The 21259-nt window shown below is 42.1% G+C and overlaps 1 protein-coding gene across 3 annotated transcripts in view; it reads right to left on the bottom strand.

The window, feature by feature from the left end:
• rhot1a (ras homolog family member T1a) overlaps positions 1 to 13916 on the bottom strand; it is a 97775-nt gene extending 83859 nt beyond the window's left edge. For all 3 annotated transcript variants that reach the window (XM_043715098.1, XM_043715099.1, XM_043715100.1), the window contains exon 1: positions 13656 to 13916. In XM_043715098.1, coding sequence (XP_043571033.1) covers positions 13656 to 13692 — 37 coding nt within the window. In that variant the 5' untranslated portion in view covers positions 13693 to 13916. The remainder of the gene's footprint in view (positions 1 to 13655) is intronic.
• Between the last annotated feature and the right edge of the window lie 7343 nt (positions 13917 to 21259).

Raw genomic sequence — 21259 nt, 5'->3', positions numbered from 1 at the left:
CTTAGCAAGTCGTGAGTTCATGGAATGCCCTGCCAGTAGCAGTGGTGGACTCTCCCTCTTTATGGGCATTTAAACGGGCATTGGATAGGCATATGGAGGATAGTGGGCTAGTGTAGGTTAGGTGGGCTTGGATCGGCGCAACATCGAGGGCCAAAGGACCTGTACTGTGCTGTATTTTTCTATGTTCTATTCCACTCAGGTCTTTAGAAGAATGGGAGGTGACCTCATTGGAACAAATAGGATTCTTAAGGGGCCTGTCAGGTAAATACTGCGAGGATGTTTTCCCCCAATGGAGAGTCAAGGATCAGAGGACATGGCCACAGAAAAAAAGCAGCACCAATTTATGGCTGAAGCAAGGTGGAATTTCTTCTGAGGGTTGAGACACTTTGGAACCCATGGCACAGAGAGCTGTGAGGCAGAATTCTTGCGTATATTTAAAGCTGAGCTAGATAGATTCTTGAACAGAAGGGAATCAAGGGTTAAGGGGAAAAGGCAAGAAAATGGACATGAGGAATGGTCAGATAAGCCACGATCCTATTGAATGGCAGATAAAGTTTGAGGGGCCAAATAGTTTACTCGCTCCTTTTATGATTTTAAAAGCATCCCATAAGTTGGTACTAAAACCAAATAAAACGTCAAATCAGCTGCACACATTTTGACACTTGGTGAACTTCTTTTTAAACTCCAACTAATGATCTATTCCAATCAGTGTGAACATGATCCTCGAAAACCTTGTTGTGACAGACTTCTAAAAATTCAATTAAGTTGTTAGAACCCCCATTATAACTATAGTTTGGGAACTGTTTCTTTGCAGGTACCTCTTGATCTTAATGACTATATGGGATCGGAATATGTTTCATGCTAATAACCTGTGTACATTGCTGAAGCCACCAGAACAGCAATTCCACATACGACCAAGTCATCTTCACCTAACCAACTGTTGTCATTGATACGCACAAAAATCCCTGTTCGAAACTTGACTGTCAACACAGACTTTAATTTTGATCTATTGTCTGTACAGATTTCTACCTCAAGGAAATGCGTCTTCTCATACAATGTAAATTCTACTAGAACTGGGTAGCAAGGTTCAATCTGGTCAGGCAGCATCCAAGGAGCAGGAGAATCGACGGTTCGGGCATGAGCCCTTCTTCAGGAATGCCTGAAACGTCGATTCTCCTGCTCCTTGGATGCTGCCTGACCTGCTGCGCTTTTCCAGCAACACATTTTCAGCTCTGATCTCCAGCATCTGCAGTCCTCACTTTCTCTTAGCAAGGTTCAATCTCATGGAATACAGAGAGAACCAGCCACTTGGATGCAGAACTGGCTCAAAGGTAGAAGACAGAGGGTGGTGGTGGTGGAGGGTTGTTTTTCAGACTGGAGGCCTGTGACCAGTGGAGTGCCACAAGGATCAGTGCTGGGTCCACTACTTTTCATCATTTATATAAATGATTTGGACATGAGTATAAAAGAGATATAGTTAGTAAGTTTGCAGATGACACCAAAATTGGAGGTGTAGTGGATAATGGAGAAGATTACCTCAGATTACAATGGGATTTTGATTAGATGGGCCAATGGGTTGAGAAGTGGCAGATGGAGTTTAATTCTGATAAATGCGAGGTGCTGCATTTTGGGAAAGCAAATCTTAGCAGGACTTATACACTTAGTGGTAAGGTTCGAGGGAGTGCTGCTGAACAAAGAGACCTTGGCATGCAGGTTTATAGCTCCTTGAAAGTGGAGTCGCAAGTAGATAGGATATTGAAGATGATGTTTGGTATGCTTTCCTTTATTGGTCAGAGTATTGGGTACAGGAGTTGGGAGGTCATGTTGCGGCTGTACAGGACGTTGGTTAGGCCACTGTTGGAATATTGCATGCAATACTGGTCTCCTTCCTATCGGAAAGATATTGTGAAACTTGAAAGGGTTCAGAAAAGATTTACAAGGATGTTGCCAGGGTTGGAGAATGTGAGCTATAGGGAGAGGTTGAATAGGCTAGGGCTGTTTTCCCTGGAGCACTGGAGGCTGAGGGGTGACCTCAGAGGTTTATAAAATCATGAGGGGCATAGGTCGGATAAATAGACAAAGTCCTTTCCTGGGATTGGGTAGTCTTGAACTAGAAGGCATAGGTTTAGGGTGAGAGGGGCATCTTTTTCACACAGAGGGTGGTACGTGTCTGGAATGGGCTGCCAGAGGAAGTGGTGGAGGCTAGTACAATTGCATCATACAAAAGGAATTTGGATGGGTATATGAATAGGAAGGATTTGGAGGGATATAGGCTGGGTTCTGGCAGGTGGGATTAGATTTGGTTGGGATATCTGGTTGGCATAGACAAGTTGGACTGAAGGGTCTGTTTCCGTGCTGTACATCTCTATGACTCTATGACTAACTGGAATGCTCCGCAGTTCAACCCCTGGGCATAACAAATTCATGGACATTTGTGCTGTCAATATGATGTAGTGGGTACTCACTGCTCTCCAAGATAATATCTGGGAACTGATAACTTGGGCATCAAGATCTCTTGGAAATTCTGAAATTTCTTGATCTTCCACTGCAAAAATAAACATTTTGCTCCATAAAGAAGCAATATACCAACTAGCTGCTGCCTTGAAGTATTTGCTGGACCAGCGTGATTGGTTCATTTAAATACATATATATGTGTTGCAGGAAGTCCAAATCTAGAGGCCATAGGTTGAAGGTGAGAGGGGAAAAAGAACCTGAGGAGAAACGTTTCAGAAGATAGAGTGTGCCTGGAATGAGCTGCCAGAGGAAGTGCTGGGTACAGTTCCAACATTTAAAAGGCATCTGAATGAGTAAATGAATAGAAAGGGTTTGGAGGGATATGAGCCAAATGCTGGCAGATGGGACTGGGTCAGATTGGGATGTCCAGTCAGCGCAGACAAGTTGGACTAAAGGGCCTGTTTCCATGCTGCACGACTGTGTAACTATTCTGATGATTTGAAAAACCTAATATGATACATTTTGCTCAATATCAGACCATTGGTTGACCCAATGATGCATTTGGGTTTGGGCATCTTCCTTAATATGGATATTTCCTTCTTCTATTCTCCACCAGTTTTCCACCAACATTAAGTCCCCCTTATTTGATGAGCTGGCAAATGGCATAACATTTAATTTGAAACAAGCTTCATACTTCACTGATTTTTGCAGGAGAACCCATTTCTGTTCATTGATAGTCATTTGATCTGCTATATAGATTCCTGAGCAACTTCTTGTTAACAAAGGTTGTATTGCTTGTTTGATTCCATCTACCGATTTGTAACGTGAATACAAACCTAAGCAATGTTTTTCTGAGCTTAAAAATTGAGGCCACCTCCGAATTGGAGTATATTATCGTTAAAAATGTGGTGGAAGAATTAACTTGTATATTCAAGCATGTACCTAAATATGCATTTTGACACTAAAAATAGGATTATTTTACAAGGTGCTATCTAGTCCTTAAATGGCTATTTTTATTTGGCAAGCAGGTGTAAGATCTATTTTGCTTGCAAAGATAAATCTTCTATATTGTTGACATTCCATAGTATTTTTTGGCATGTAGTGAAAAACGAAAATCTTGAATTACAATCGTCTAAAGGAGTACCACCTTCTGGTTAGGTGATTTAAAATGGCTACTAGATTGGAGAAGTTACAGAGCTTCAAAATGTGAAAGAATTGAATTATTAATAATCACATTATCTACTTCACTGACTGCTAAAACTGATTCAATTTCAAGCCCCAATCCAAGGTTTGCGTTCTAATGTATAAGTACTACATCAAAATGTTGTTTGCTTGTTCAAATTACTACAGAAGATCAGATGGTACTGTACATAAAAACAGTTCATTCAGAATCTTAGTTGAGAGTGTGATGCTGGAAAAACAGAGCAGATCAGGCAGCATCTGAGGAGCAGGAAAATCAACTTTTCGGGCGTAAGCTCTTTGTCAGGATTCCTGATGAAGGGCTTATGCCTGAAACGTCAATTCTCCTGCTCCTTGGATGCTGCATGACCTGCTGTGTCTTTCCAGTACCACACTCTTGACTCTGATCTCCAGCATCTGCGGTCCTCACTTTCTAGGCAAAAGGGAGGACTGGAGGTGCTGGAAACCAGAGTTTAGATTAGAGTGGTGCTAGAAAAGCACAGCAGGTCAGGCAGCATCCGAGGATCAGGAAAATCGTCGTTTCAGGCAAAAGCTTCATCATTCCTGTTGAAGGGCTTTTACCCAAAAAGTCGATTTTCCTGCTCCTCGGATGCTGCCTGACCTGCTGTGCTTTTCCAGCACCAGTCCTCACTTTCTCCTATCCAGAATCTTAGGCCAACATAATAAAAACAGATAACAAGAAATGCTGTAGATCACAGCGGGTCAGGTAGTATGCATGGAGAGAAAGCAAGCTAACGTTTCGAGTCTAGATGACTCTTCATCAGAGCTCCTATAACAAGAACAGATACGTTGTAGAGCCTTGCTGCATAGAGATTGTCTGTCATACTTACCTATGTTATAAAGATTGCTCTTTAAAGTAATAAATTATTGCAAAAAACTTTGAGATGTCCTGTGAGCATGAAAAACCTATGTTGATAGAATTCCTTTCCTTTAAATAATTAAAAAGTAACTGAAGATATTATTATTTAAGTGCTAAAACAGGGTCATATAGTATAAACTGTTCCAAAGGAGACAGTTTGGAACTAACATCAACTTTTTCTCTCTCCATAGATGTTGTCAGACTTGTTGAGTTTGTCAGTACTTTGTTTTTATGACAGCATTAATACAAATTATTTGTCCCCTTCAAGCACGAAAGTACCCAGTTCATACCCAAAATTTCAGCTGATCAAGGATGCATTTTATCCGATATTATGCACCATTCATCCAATTTCTCATTCCTCACCCAATTAATTTCCTTTCCATTCCATATCACTTCTAGTTCAAAATTATTGTTCTCAATTTCAGGTCCTTCGATGACTTTCCACATTCAAATGTTGAGTTGTCACCCAACTGAACTTCACTTCTCAGCTTACACACTTAACTCTTCCATTCTGCAGAACGGCCACTGGGTTGGTCTGCTTTTTCTCCACAGACACTGGCAGACCTGCTGAGTTTTTCCAGCAATTTCTGTTTTTGTTTCTGATTTTCAGCATCCACATTTCTTTAGACTTTTTAAAAAACCTTTACTTGTGCCTGGGCCACTGTATACTTCATGAAAAGTTTTGCAATCAAACCATTGGTGGTGAAGCCTTCACTGGGTATAATTTCCTCCTAGAAAAATGTCTTAAACCTCTCCATCTTGCTTATCTTATCCTAGTTTTAAATTAAAAAAAAGCCTCAAAACCCACTTCTGACCACATCTTTATTCATCTTCTCTCTTTCCCAGTGTCTGCTCAGTGTCCAGTGTGTCTTTTTGTGACACAGAATAGGGCACTCTACTATGGTAAAAGGCGATTCAGGAGTGCAAATTAGTTAAAAATGGCATGGTAACAGAGCATAGATAGGGTATTCAGTTTATTTTGCATGCTGGATTAGTTTCAGATAAGACAGCAGTAATCAAAACTACATGTAGTCTTGGAATCACCGTGCCCAAAACAATTTTGTTGCCATTTTTATTCTTTCTTCTGGTCTTCCACGAAAACAGTAGCACATTCACCTCCGTTGTAAACAAAAGATCGTTCATGCCAAGGATATAACCACAGAAATAATTTTAGAATCATAAAAGAATTTTTAACTCACTCCATTTCAATGGTGGACAATTTTCTCTATTAATATGACAAAGCAGAATGCAAGTCTGTACTATAATCAAAAACACCTCTGGGACACCCGGACCAACCAACCCAACCACCCCGTAGCCCAACACTTTAACTCCCCCTCCCACTCCACCAAGGACATGCAGGTCCTTGGACTCCTCCATCGCCAGACCATGGCAACACGACGGTTGGAGGAAGAGCGCCTCATCTTCTGCCTGGGAACCCTCCAACCACAAGGGATGAACTCAGACTTCTCCAGTTTCCTCATTTCCCCTCCCCCCACCTTGTCTCAGTCAAATCCCTCGAACTCAGCACCACCTTCCTAACCGGCAATCATCTTCTTGACCTCTCCGCCCCCCACCCCACTCCGGCCTATCACCCTCACCTTGATCTCCCTCCACCTATCGCATTTCCAAAGCCCCTCCCCCAAGTCCCTCCTCCCTACCTTTTATCTTAGCCTGCTGGACACACTTTCCTCATTCCTGAAGAAGGGCTTATGCCCGAAACGTCGATTCTCCTGTTCCTTGGATGCTGCCTGACCTGCTGCGCTTTTCCAGCAACACATTTTCAGCTATAATCAAAAACGGACACTTAGAAGAATTGAGCTGTGAATTAGAATGCTGGTGTGGAACCAACTGTGATTGCTTGTTTATTTTAACATTCCTTTTACCCCAATGCTATCTAACTTTTCATAGGAATCACTATTCAACAACTTCCACATGACAGCCTGGCTAACATCAGAAACTACAACCTGCTCTCTGGTGTGTATTTTCAACTTTTTTTTGTTTCCTTGGTAACTCCTGCCTCCCATTTAAACATTATGTGTCTTTGCTTCAATTAACTGTCTGACCACAAAAAAAGTAAGTAAAATAAAATTAAATCAAGGCACCCAACTACTCATTTGAACTAGGAGTTAGTGCAGCATGATATAAGCATTTGGGAGAAAATTGTCTGCGTCTACCCTATTAGGCATAAAATGCAGCATCAATACTACAGAGATATAAAAAACATTGTTTGATTTAGTAAAAATACATTGCTGAAAATGTGTTGCTGGAAAAGCGCAGCAGGTCAGGCAGCATCCAGGGAACAGGAGAATCGACATTTCGGGCATAAGCCCTTCTTCAGGAAGATCTCCAGCATCTGCAGACCTCACTTTCTCCTTAAAAATACATTGCAACAACTCACCAAGATTACCTGAGAAATATCTTCTACATATATAACTTTCATAACCAAGAGCTCCAAGTCACATAATCCAAATCTAGTTTTATACTTTTCTTTCATTGTTGCTAGGACAAAATTCTGTATTTCCTAACTTCATCGCAGAAGTGTACAAGCGCAAAGACTACAAAATGCAAAATGACACTTCAGTGCCACATATGGTCAAGTATCAGTTCATCCACAACTAGGAACTAAAAATGAAGAATTTCATGAATGTCATTGCATTTTAAGACAACTGATTTGTTAACAGGAAAACAACAGTCCAAAGATGTGCAGGGTCAGGTGAATTGGCCATACTAAATTGCCCGTAGTGTTAGGTAAGGGGTAAATGTAGGGGTATGGGTGGGTTTCGCTTCGGCGGGTCAGTGTGGACTTGTTGGGCCGAAGGGCCTGTTTCCACACTGTAATCTAATCTAAAAATCTAAACAGGTTAAAAAAAGGCGTCACTTTTGCATTAGTAAGTTGTGAAGAGTGATGTTCCAAAGGGATCAGTGCTGGAAAATCAACTATTTACAATGTATATAAATTTCTCAGATGACAGAACCAAATTTATAGTGGCTAAATTTGTTCATGACACAAGATAGGAAGGAAACAAAGTTGTGAAGATGACCTAAGGGGAGTCTACAAAGTGGTCAAGTGATTGGGCAAAGAATTTGGCAAATTAAGTATAATGTGGGAAAATATGAACTTAGCCATCTTGCAGGAAGAACGTAAAAGCAGCATATTATTTAAATAGGGAGAAACTGTAGAGTTCTGACGAGGGGGGAAATCGGGATGCCTTATTACATGAATCACAAAACCAGTATGCAGATACAGCAAGTGATTAGGAATGCAAATGGAATGCGGTTGCTTATTACAAGAGGAATGAAATTTAAAAGTGGGACAAAAGCAAATTACTGCGGATGCTGGAATCTGAAACCAAAAGAGAAAATGCTAGAAAATCTCAGCAGGTCTGGCAGCATCTGTAAGGAGAGAAAAGGAGTTAGACTCGAAACGTCAGCTTTTTTCTCTCCTTACAGATGTTGCCAGATCTGCTGAGATTTTCCAGCATTTTCTCTTTTGGGGTTGAAAGTGGGACGTTTTGCTGTGGGAGTATAATGTGTTGGTGAGACCACATGTGCACAATTTGGGACTCTTTATTTAAGGAAGAACATAAGATGTTATACAAAGCCTAGAACTGGACAGATACCTTGGATGGGTTGTAACATTATGAAGCAAGGATGGAGAGGTCAGGTCTGTATTCATTCGTGTTCAACTGAATTAGAGACAATCTTGTTGATACATAACGGGACTTGACAGGTGCATCCCGAAAGGATGTTTCGCCTTGTGAAAGAGATGGGAACTAAGCAAGAGAGAGTTTAAAAATAAGGGGTCACCTATTTTAAGGTGCAAATGAGCCTTCTCTCAGAGGGTTGAGTGTCTTTGGATCTCTTCAACAGAGGTCAATGGAGACAGTGCTGTTAAATATTTTCAAATGCAGAGTGTCTTCGTTGTTAGTCAAGAATCTAAGAGTATCAGGTTGTACACAAATGTGGAGTTGAGCTCACAATCAGATCAGTTCTTATTAAATGGCAGAGAGTCTCACAGGGCTCTAATGGACTGTTCCTATTCGCCGAGCTGGGAATTTGTGTTGCAGATGTTTCGTCCCCTGTCTAGATGACATCCTCAGTGCTGGGGAGCCTCCTGTGAAGCGCTTCTGTGATCTTTCTTCCGGCATTTGTAGTGGTTTGTCTCTGCCGCTTCCGGTTGTCAGTTATTAGTTACAAGTTTACCTTTATTTGCCCTAAAATTATTCAATGATCTTGCCTTCACAGCTCTGGGGAGAGTGTTCCACAGATATGACCCACAACCAGAAAAAAAACTTCATCATCAAACGAGAAACTCTTATTTTTAAGCTGTGCTCCCTAAATCTAGTGTCTACCCACAGGGGGAAATATCCTCTCAGCATCCACCCTACCCAATCCCCTCAGGACATTGTATGTTTCAATAAGTTCATCTCCCATTCTTCTAAGCTCTAACAGATACAGAGTGTCTGAAATTTACGATAATCACCCCTCCTCACCCCATCCCAAGAATTATTCAATATTTAGATAACTGAAAAAAAACTTGTCAATCGATTCAAAATCTGAGCTTTCTGTATCATTATAGCGTATTATCTATGTCCTTGATAAATATGAGAACATTACTGTTTTGTAACTTCTGCCAGTAGTTCATGTTGAATATGCGTAGTAAACACAACACACATACTACATATTTAGGGTAAGAGTTGATTCAAAGACTTGGGGCATTGTGGTGTTAAATGGATTTTGCAATACCTGCTCTTTGGTCAGACAGAGACTTAAAGTAAGTTCATTTTTATATACTGTACCATAATTCAAGTTTTGCCTACATTGGTATATTTATACCATCTGATTGGTCAGCCTCAACTAACAGAAAAATTGAATCAGAGGAAAGCTCATGAACCAATCAACTAGTGATTCTAAGTTGAAAGAAAGCTAATGGCAATAATTAATGATTTCTCCACACAGTCGAGTATTCATAGGGATTACAGCTGATAGTGAAATGTCACGTCCTACGAACTCAAGTCTCTTCATAACACAACTTATACATTCACGTTTATTACAACTCAAATTAAATCCGAGCTGGGTTTTCTATCTGTCGACAGTATGACCTAGGATGGCACGATGGCTCAGTGGTTAGTACTGTTGCCTCACAGTGCCAGGGATCCAGGTTCAATTCCAACCTCAGTGGACTGCGTGGAGTCTCCCTTGCACATTCTCCCTTGTGTCTGTATGGGTTTCCTCCAGGTTCCTCCCACAATCCAAAAATGTGCAGGTTAGGTGAATTGGCCATGCTAAATTGCCCATGGTGTTCAGGGATGTGCGTTAGTCTGGGTTAAACATAGAGTAGTGGGGGAGTCGGTCTGGGTGGGTTACTCTTTGGAGGGTTGGTGTGGACTTGCTGGGCCAAAGGGCCCATTTCCACACTGCAGGGATTCGATGACCCACCCTCAATGGTAACAAATGAAAGTCAGAGCATCTAAATGCATAAGAGTTAAAATGGTGTTTAGTTCTGACCTCTGTCAGGTTTCATTACACTAGATGTATATCAGACTTTAGTGGTGATTGGGTGTGGCATAGCTAGATATATTTCCATTAATGTTCCAGCACTAGCATGAATTTGCCACCAGGGAAATGAGAATTCATGGTCTAACATCTGGTTTTCACTAACATTGCAAATTTAAACTCAGTAAATTGGGGATACTCCTCAAGTTATTAAGTGCCCTGATAAGCAAAGTTGTAGGAAGCAATTATAAGTAAGTTATCTTCAGTATTGTTACTGTCCTATTGTATTATCTTCTTCCTCAGAATGTCAAGGAGAATGTGAGATTGTTACTTCCATTTTCCAGAGCTCTAACAGCTGTGAATTAAAAATATAAAGGATTGGAAAGAATGAAAATACATACTCTCACATTGAGTGAGTGGGAAGAATAACACAATACAGATTAATCAGGTAAGAGTTGGGAATAAAGAACAAAAGAGATGATAGAGAAAATTAGAAATAGAAAGTGCTGCAAAAACTCAGGAGGTCTGGCAGCATGTAGGGACAAAGAGGCAGGGTTAACATTTTGAGCTGAAAAGTGCGGTGCTGGAAAAGTGCAGCAGGCCAGGCAGTATCCAGGAAGCAGGAGAATCGACGTTTCGAGCATAAGCCCTTCTTCAGGAATGAGGCTGGTGTGCCAAGCGGGCTGAGAACACCAGCCTCATTCCTGAAGAAGGGCTTATGTCCGAAACTTCAATTCGCCTGCTCCTCGGTTCCAACCGGCCTGCTGCGCTTTTCCAGCACCACACTTTTCAACTCTGGTCTCCAGCATCTGCAGTCCTCACTTTCTCCTAGTTGATCTTAACATTTTGAGTCCAATATAACTTCTTCAGTTTCAAAGAAGTCACAATGGACTGGAAACTTCAATTCTGTTTCTCTCTCCACAGATGAAGCCAGACCTGCTAAGTTTCTCCAGCACTTACTGTTTTTATTTCAGATGTCCAGCAACTGCAGTACTTTTTATCTGACAAAAATACTTGGCAGAAGATTTTTTTTTAAAAAATGTACATTTTGTAGCAGGTTAGTTGTTAAGTGACTGTTAACAGAGAACTGGCTGATTAAATGGGAATGGATGTTATGGAATCTCTATGAAAGCTTCCGGTTGAAGCACAAATCTTCCATGGCCCCAAAGGTTCACCTGTGGTACAGCACAACCAGGAGCAGCTACCTCTCTAACAAGCAACGTTTCCTTTCCAAATATCAAATAAGGCCTGCCTTACTCCAAAATATTGTGTGGGTACTCCCTTCAAACATTATTACAAATCTTACTGATTCCCTCCACTACCTCAAAATCCACACCACCCCCATAATCAATTACGTTAGTCATGGCTTGCAGTCACCACTCTTGTATCAGAATCTGAAGGTTTCAAATTTCCACTCAAGAGATTTGATGACATAACGTGAGGGTAACAGTTCAGTGAGGCAAGTGTCATCTGGAACACTGGATATTTTAACAAGCATTTTTCTGAAGGGTGCAACAATTCTCAATGAAAAGCAGGAGAGTTCACCCAATATCCTGGCCAATATTTACCTCACTTCTAGAGCAGAGGGAAAAAATGAAGCTCTTTGTGCCACTGGCTAAGATGTCATTTTCTCTTGCCTTCAATTTTCTAACCATTAAGATGGATAAAGAAGTGGAAAACTGTGATCACTATTCTTGAGAATTCACAAAAGGAGACATTGGACTGCCTGTAAGATTGGTGGGACTCAGAGCAGATAAGGCAGTATCTTTTCCCTTGGGTAGGGGATTTCAAGTCTAAGGGCTATACTTTTAAATCTTTCTCTTGTTACCTTAAAAGTGGTTCATATGTGGAATGAACTTCCAGAGGAAGTGGTGGATGAAGGTACAGTTGCAACATTTAAAAGACATTTGCATAAATACATGATTAAGAAATGTTTGGCGGTTTGTAGGCCAAGTGCAGGCAGATGGGATTAGTTTAGTTTGGGATTATGTTCAGCAAGACTGGTTGGATCCAAGGATCTGTTTTTTATGATGTATAACTATGACTGCAGCTGGTAAGGAAGGTACAGGATTCAAGAATGAGATAGCTATTTTAGCCCCAAGTAAAGTACAATTTACTTTCTAATACGGGATCAACTGAGTTGAAAAGACATTAGAATGGCAACAGGAAAGGATAATACTGACAGCAGACATCATACCAAAAAGGCGGCAGAAGAATTTGGGAAAGAGAAACAATCATACGCCTTCTCAGTGGGGATAGCCACAAAGTCACAGACATAGACGTATACAGCACTTAAATAGACCCTTTGGTCCAACTCGTCCATGCCAACCAGATATCCTAAATTAACCTAGTCCCATTTGCCAGCATTTAACCCATATCCCTCCAAACTCTTCCTATTCATACACCTACCCTGATGTCTTTTAAATGCTGTAATTGTACTAGCCTCCATCACCATCTCTGGCAGTTCGTTCCATACATGCATCACCCTCTCCGTGAAAGAGTTGCCCCGCTGGTCCCTTTCAAATCTTTTCCCTTTCACCTTAAACCAATGTCCTCTAGTTTTAGGAGGAGAAAGTGAGGTCTGCAGACGCTGGAGATCAAAGCTGAAACTTTATTGCTGGAACAGCACAGCAGGTCAGGCAGCATCTAGGGAACAGAAGATTCGACGTTTCGGGCACATGCCTGAAGAAAGGCATGTGCCCGAAACGTCGAATCTTCTGTCCTCTAGTTTTAGACTCCTCCAACCTGGGAAAAACCTTGGCTATTTATACTATCCATGCCCCTCAATTTTATAAACCTCTGTAAGGTTGCGCCTCAGCATCCGACACTCCAGGTAAAATAGTTCTAACCCATTCAGCCTTTTCCTCTAGATCAAACTCTCCAAGCCTGGCAACATCCTTATAAACCTTTTCTGAATCATTTCAAGTTTAACATCTTTCCTATATCCATGAACTAAAATGATGATCCAAACAAAAGTTTCTCCCTAACCCTCTTTTCGTTAGATGCTAAAAGATGCTCACTCATTCATGAGATGTGGACATCTGTCTAGGCCCACATTTATTGTCTATCCGTAATTGCTTGAGGCACAGTTAAAAGTCAACCACATTACTGTAGGTCTAATGTCACACGTCGGCAAGGATGTCAGATTTAATTGGCAAGAGGAGAGCATGGCCAAGATGTTTCTTCATGACGACGACTATAGTTACACGGTTGACATTAGAGTCGGTTCCCAGATTCATATCCCACCGTCTACCACAGCGAGAGATTTCCCAGACCGTTAGTCTGGAGATCGAAATTACTAATCTCCATTCAGTTTACTCCACCGTTTGACCACTTTTAACGCTTTAGATTCTCACTTCTCAATATATAGTAGCAGTGGGAAGGTCACGTCCGCGGGTACACGACAACGTGAATGCTGCCGCCTCAGTGGATTTCTCGCAAGCATCTTTCCTCTTAAATACCAACTCCTTTCACAGTAAAGTGGGAGAAGGGTAGTGAATGCGTGCAGCGTATCTGATTTCCCCCCGCTCCCACTCAGCTCCTCTCCCCGCCTGTGCCCAGGCCTCAGGCTGGTAACCCCTGCAAAGTGTTGACAGCTGCGGATGGGGACAATTTCCTTCTCCCAACACATTCAGTTCAAACTCACGTTCTCCGACGAGCAGAATCCTCACGTCTTTCCTCATTTTTGCTCCCCCGATGTGGTTCGACCTCAGCCCGAATGACAGACGAGCTACGGACCGGTCTCCCAGGAGGACCGATGAAATTTAGGCCCAAGCAATGGGACCAGGCCCAACAAGCCGCGCCGCCCGCTTTGATTATTTGCTCCAGAGAGAGAGTTCAGAGGCGGGTCACCTGGCGGCAGACGTTCAGGGGGCGACCCCTGATTCCTCACGAATAAAACCCGCCCACCCCCCAATAATGTCCCCCACCGGCCTCCACTTTACGCCATCCTTCAGCCAGACCCTAAATGTCACCTGTCTACGCATGCGCCGCCGTTGCCCCGCACCGCCAATACTTTCGCGCGTCCCCGCCCACGCACGTTCCCGACGCGCGCGCCTCTCCAGGGCTGGCAGCAGAGGGGAACAGTGGTGGGCAATTCAGCCAATTCGAGCCTGTTTCGCTGTTCAATGAGGTCGTGATTGATTGGTCTAACTCCATATACTGTATCTGCCTTTGACTCATATCTTTTAGCAGTTCTGCTTAGTTCTGCTATCTATCTCAAATTTAAAGTAAACAACTGATAGGGCATCCAGGGACAAAGGGGCAGGGTTAACATTTTCAGCTGAAAAGTGTGTGGTGCTGGAAAAGCGCAGCAGGCCAGGCAGCATCCGAGGTGCAGGAGAATCGATGTTTCGGGCATAAGCCCTTCTTCAGGAATGAGGCTGGTGTTCTCAGCCCGCTTGGCACACCAGCCTCATTCCTGAAGAAGGGCTTATGCCCGAATCATCGATTCTGCTCCTCGGATGCTACCTGGCCTGCTGCGCTTTTCCAGCAACACACTTTTCAGCGCAAAATGTTAACCCTGCCTCTTTGTCCCTACATGCTGCCAGACCTTCTGAGTTTTTGCAGCACTTTCTATTTCTAATTTTCTCTATCATCTCTTTTGTTCTTTATTCCCAACTCTTACCTGATTAATCTGTATTGTGTTATTCTTCCCATTCACTCAATGTTAGAGTAGGTATTTTCATTCTTTCTAATCCTGTTGTTTCTTTCTCCGCTGACAACTGGTAGAGAGTTCCAGAATGGCCCCTAGTTCTGTAATCTCCAACCAGTGGAAATAGTTTCTTTATCCATCCCATATTAGACCTCTCATATGTTTGCAAACCTCAGGGTCTCAAGCTCATCTGGAGTGCAAAGAGCTAGAACTCAATTTTTAAATATCTTGACCGATTATATAGTCAATGTGGCTTTATAATCTTATCATCACTTTGTAAAATAACGAGCAAAAGAAGCAGAAGTGATATGAATTAAAAACATTTTTTCACACAAATAGTAGTTCGAGCCTAAATTTGTCACTAGAGAGTGTGGGTGAAAGAAAATTCAATTACAACATTAGATGTTATAGAATCCCTACAGTGTGGAAACGGGCCCTTCAGCCCAACATGTCACACCAACCCTCCAAAGAGTAACCCACCCAGACCCATTCCCCTACATTTACCCCTGACTAATGTACCCAACCTACACATCCCTGAACTCTATGGGACAATTTAGCATGGCCATTTCAGCTAACATGCACATATTTGTTTGGATTGTGGGAGAAAACCAGAGCACCGAGAGGGAACCCACACAGACACAGGGAGAATGTGCAAGCTCCACACAGACAGTTGCTGGAGGTTGGAATTGAACGCAGGTTCCTGATGCTGTGAGGCAGCAGTGCTAACCACTGAGCCATTGTGCCACCCCAATATTAATTTACATTGTAAATAATTAGATGGTTATTTGCAAAGGAAAGATGTATAGAGTTACAAGAAGGGGGCAGATGAATTAGATAAAATGAACTGTTCTTCTGGAGAGCTGGAGCACTTATGAAGGGCCAAATGGCTTCCTTCTGTGCTCAAATAATTCTGTGATCACTTATTCTGTAAACCACTTATTTTCATGTTTATTTAGGATAGCTGAAAAGGTGTGGAGTGTTTTATTTCCCCTTCCAAATCTATTTTGATTTAGTCCCTGCCCTCCCTGTTATGAAGATGCGGGTATATCTTTAAGAGAATTAAAAGCAGCAAAACCACCGGACACAGCACTCCAAAAGGTAACAATGTTACACTGCGTCAAACAATTCAATTAGTTTGTTTGTTGCTTGCAGCCAAAAGCAAACTTGAATTCAGCCAATCAGTTTAAATTATACCTGAAACATATCAAACTCCAATCAAGTTTGAATTGGGTATATTGACAATCTTAAAAGCCAATGACACAATCCAATGCCCTGGAGTATATAACCAGGGAAAACTGAACAGTTGAGAGGAGAACTGCCATGACCAAGTATGTAAAAAGACTGCCTGAAAAACAGCTCTCTTAAAAAGGCACCTTTTTGATCAATAACCTGTAAAACAGAAATTCCTAACCAGAACAAAAGAAGGCACAGGAAGATCTGAAGACAAGAACCAAAAGCTGTCTGGTTTTGAGATAAACGTTGTTTTGTAAATCTTAACTGGGAGTTTTATCGGACTTGTATCATGGATGGGATGGTAAATGATAGGTTAGAGTAAGGAATGGTAAATACTTGTTAATTAATTATTCTCTGTTATACTTTAAGAAATAAAGTTGTTAATTTTTACTTTAAATAGTTCTTGGCCACTTGAAATTTTACAGATTACTGCACGGGATAAATCTTTTCTGTGTTGCTGGTTTTAAATTTAGCAGGAGGGTTTAGCAGAAGAGATAACATCTCTCTCACTTTTTTGATCACGCAGCATTGCCCTTTGATGAGAAGGGCACTGCTTGTCACTGGCCACTCTAGGTTTTCTTTCTTCCGGGTCGTGGAAAATGAATAAAGATTTACACACTTATTGTTCTCATACCTGCACACACACAACATGGGTGCCAGGGAAAGTATAAGTACTACCACTGTTAGGTGGTAGTGTGGGGGAAAATAAAAAAAAGAAAAAAGTCTGGGAAATTTAAGAAGATCTAAGAAGAAAAAAACATGAGTGAAGGTGCACGCAGTGTCTACTAATACACTTGAGGTTTTCAGTGAGAGGTGGGCACCACAGGATGTGGAGTGTTTTATTTCCCCCTCTGACTCTATTTTGATTTAGTTCCTCCCTTCCCCTTTCACGTTTTGATGAGAAGGGCACTGCCAGAGACTGTCCACTCAGGTGTTTCCTTTCTTCCTGGTGGTGGAACACGAATAAAGGTTTACACACTTGCTGTTTTTCACTGTGTCTGAAACCTGCACACACCTGACATGGATGCTGGGGGATAAAAATAAGCACTACCACTGTTAGGAGGTAGTGCGAGGGTAGATAAAAAAATAAACAGGAGTGAAGGTGCATGCAGTGTCTACCAATACCCTTGAAGTTTTCAGGAGAGGTGGGCACTGTGGGGTACAGAGTGTTTTATTTACCCCTCCAATTCTATTTTGATTTAATCCCCACCCTCCCCTTCAGCTTTTCGTTCACTTAAGCATTGCCCTTGATGAGAACGACACTGCTTGTCACTGGGGACTTGGGTGTTTCCTTTCTTCCTGCTGGTGGATATGAATAAAGTTTTCTGCACTCATTGTTCTTCACTGTGTCCTACATGCTCACGAAATTGTTGCTGGGGAGAAATAAGCACTACTGCTATTTGGCAGTAGTGTGGTAGATTTTTAAAAAATTTACATATATAGCAGGAGATTAGAATCTCTTCAGCTGAGGACTAAAATTAAAAAATGAGAAGAAAAAAGATAATGAAAGCAAACAGGAGTGTCAGGGGTTCTGGTCACTTTCGGAACCAATTCTGAGCTAGCTGGTCAGAGTTCATGTACTGTGTATGTGTAAATAGTGACTTGATCATAGGATACTGGCTTCAGTGGTGACAAGAGAAAACTGTATGGTCCTGAAGAAAATTAATTTGCAACAGTTGTCTTTATGTTGGTGTAAGCACTACTGCTATTTGGCAGTAGTGTGGGAGATCATGCCTTTATTTGGGCAGCTTAACTTGCTTGACCCTGCTGTTGAAGACTGGGCCCTGTATGCGGAAAGAATGTTTTTTTTGGGAGAATGACTTTGGGGCTGATGAAAAGCAATGAGTAATTCTTCTGACTATTTGCAAGTTCACAACATTTTCAGTTACTAGGAACCTAACTTCCTCTGAAGCAGCAGATACTAAAGCCTTTCAAGAGTTGACAAGATCAGGTTACACCCATTGGAAGATAATGGGAGGGTGATCGAAGGTGCTTGGTTTCTATGTCTGTACTGGAGTTTAGATCTTTCCTAGGATTGGTGAATAATTATGGAAAATTCATAGGTAACCTGACCTCCATCCTGATACCTTTACATCTGTTATTGAAATGAGTCAGCCTTGAAAATGGTCACATAGCCAAGAAGTAGCCTTTAAAGAAGTTAAAAAGCAGTTATTATTGTTTAAGTTGTTGGCCCAATCCAATCCCAAGCAAGGTGTGGTGCTGTTCCGTGAAGCCTTCTGGTACGGAATGGTATCAGGATTGTGTTGGTTCAGCAGTGGCCCAACAGACAGAAATGTCCAATAGCGTATGCTTCCTGAACAAACTAAGATTGCTGTTAAGTCTTTCATCTTTTAGAATAAGCTGAGATGTCACATTTTGTTTTGTAAAACCTTAAGTTATCTCGAGAATGTGACTTAAAAGAAGTTCTGGGATTTACAGATTAATGAACCGAAACCTGCAACACATTCTAAAAGTTGAAAGATTTAACTGCAATCGAGTTTGTTCAATATATTGTTTTAATTGCATGATACTGTGATCTTTTGCAGTAAATTCTGTGTCTTATGATCCTGCTTCACTAGTTACCTGATGAAGGAACAGCACTCTGAAAGCTAGTACTTCAAAATAAATCTGTTGGACTATAACCTAGTGTTGTGTGATGTTTAACTTTGTCACCTCCAACCAATGCTGGCACCTCCACATCAGGGCTACTTAAAGAAGACAAGGCTAAATTGCCCACAACTTCTGGTTGAATTCAACAGTGGGCCCATATTCTCAGTGCCTACAATTGCAAGTTGGAACATTGTCTGGGAGGCCAGATGGCAAGTGTAAGTGTCTTGACCCACCTCCCACTGGCAGATTCACCACTGCTGGTGCCTCTCCTGGAAGAGTCTGTTTTGATTTTAAACTTTCTGGACACCCTTCCGGTCACCGCTGACAATATCCGACTGTGGATGCGAAAAGATCTGGTCCTAATGAAAGGAAAACAGCTGGTGGTGATGAGGAAAACGAAAAGGCCAAAGCAACCAGAATTTTGATTTGATTTATTGTTGGTACATATACCTAAGTATAGTGAAAATTTTTATTTTGCGAGCAGTATAGGCAGATGATGGCAAACAAAGATACACACATTATAGGGTATTTAGATTGAGTGAGGCAAGAAGGTTAGAGCTGAACAGGAGGTGCACAAAGCAAGATCAAAGCATGGTTTGAAATTGGAGTTTCATTCAGCAGTCGAAAAACAGCAGGGAAAAGCTGATCTTGAACCTGTTGGTGCGCGTGTTCAAGCTTCTGTATCTTCTGCCTGACAGAGGTTGGAAGAGGGTATAACCAGGGTACGAAGGATGTTTGATGTTGACAGCCTTTCCGTGGCAAAGGGAAGTGTAAATGGAGTCCATGGATGGGAGGTTGGCTTCCGTGATGGTCTGGGCTGTGCACACAACTTTCTATAGTTTCTTACGTTCCTGGGCAGAGCAGTTGCCATGCCAAGCCGTTATGCATCCAAATAGAATGTTTTCAATGGTGCATCTGTAAGAGTTGATGAGAGTCCTTATGGACATACTGAATTTCATGCCTGAGGCAGAAGAGGTGTTATTGTGCATTCCTGACTATCGTATCTAAGTGGGAGGTCCAGAAGAAATTGATGGTTATCATCACTCCTAAGAACGTGATGCTTTTGACCCTCTCCACCTCAGTTCCATTGATGTGGATAGGGGCATGTCCTCATTTTTTTTCCTGAAGTCAATAATCAGTTCTTTTGTTTAGGTGACATTGAGAGAGATTATTATCATTGCACCATGACACCAACCACTCTCTCTCCACTTCCTGTATTCTGACTCATCATTGTTTGATATCTGGCCTACAATGGTGGTGTCGTCAGTGAGCTTGTAGACAGTGTTCATATCGAATTTGGCTGCATAGTCATGGATGTACAGGGGGTACAGTAGGAGGCTGAGGACACATCCTTGTGGAGTTCCAGTGTTGAGGGTTATCATGGAGGAGGTGCAGTTGTCTATGTTCACTGATTGTGGTCTGTGGGTCTGGAAGTTGAGGATACAGTTGCAGAGGGTAGAGCCAAGACCTAGGTCCTGGAGTTTTCAGATTAATCTGGTAGGGATTATGGTGTTAAAGCAGAGTTGTGACCAATGAGTAGGGGTCTGATGTAGGTGTCCTTGTTGTCCAGATGTTCTAGGCATGAGAGGGTCAAGGGAAATGGTGTCCGCTATTGACCCATTTCCCCATTTGGCAAATTGCAGGGGAAGGAGGCAGGATAGGAGGCTAGAGTTGATGTGAGCCATGGCTAATCCCTCATGATTATGGAGGTCAGAGCCATTGGGCAGTAGTTGTTCAGGCACGTTGCACGTATTTTCTTCAGTAATGGGATGCTGGTGGGTTTCTTGAATTAGGTGGGGACTTCAGATTGTAGCAGGAGAGGTTAAAGATATCAGCGGACACTCCTGCCAGCTGGTGCATACAGGATCTGAGTGCATAGCTGGGGAATCCTCCTTTTGGGCCAGTTTCTTTCCAGGGGTTCACTCTCAAAAAAGGTAAATCTAATGTCTACAGCAGTGGGGCAGGTGACACCATTTCACTGTTGTAAATGAGCATCAAATGCATTCAGTGCATCAGGGAGAGATATACCTTTGTCCACTATTCTGTTTTGCTTCACTTTATAGGCCTTGCCACAAATGGCAGGGGATCCATGTGTTTAGTATGTGTCTCTAGCTTAGTCCAGTATTGCCTCTTGGCATCTCTAATGGCCTTAGAGGTCATACCTGGATTTTCTGTGAAGGTTAGGGTTGTCTGATTTGAATGCCACACACTTAGACTTCGGTACCTTCAACGAATCTCTTGGTTGGGGAACATTCGGATTGACTACTTCAGCACGCAGTTTTCTATACAATTACTAATGAAGTCTGTAACGGTTGTGGCATATGCATCTAGGTTGGCCATTGAGTTCGAGAATATGGACCAGTCCACCGATTCTAAGCAGTCCCGTAGAAGCTCTTCCGCTGCCTCCATTCTTCCAGCATCTTCATTTTGGAAACCCAAATAGAATTGATCTCAGAAACCTATAAAATTCTAACAGGACTAGATAGCGTAAACACAGGAAAGACATTCCTGATGATTGAAGAATCCAGAATCAGGGGTGACAGTCCAAGAATGTGGAATAGGCCAAGGTTCCACATGGTAGACTGGTTAGTAAGCTTAGATTATGTAGGATCCAGGGAGAACTAGCCGATTGGATACAAAATTGGCTTGAAGGTAGAAGATTAAGGTGGTGGTAGAGAATTGCTTTTCAGGCGTCAGGTGTGCCCACGGATCAGTGTTGGGTCCACCTTTTTTCATCATTTATACAAATAAAT

Source organism: Chiloscyllium plagiosum, chromosome 24 (assembly GCF_004010195.1).
Source record: "Chiloscyllium plagiosum isolate BGI_BamShark_2017 chromosome 24, ASM401019v2, whole genome shotgun sequence".
In the NCBI taxonomy this organism is placed as follows: Eukaryota; Metazoa; Chordata; class Chondrichthyes; order Orectolobiformes; family Hemiscylliidae; genus Chiloscyllium; species Chiloscyllium plagiosum.
The sequence above is the reverse complement of the archived record's forward strand: the minus strand, read 5'-3'. Positions and strand labels throughout refer to the sequence as shown.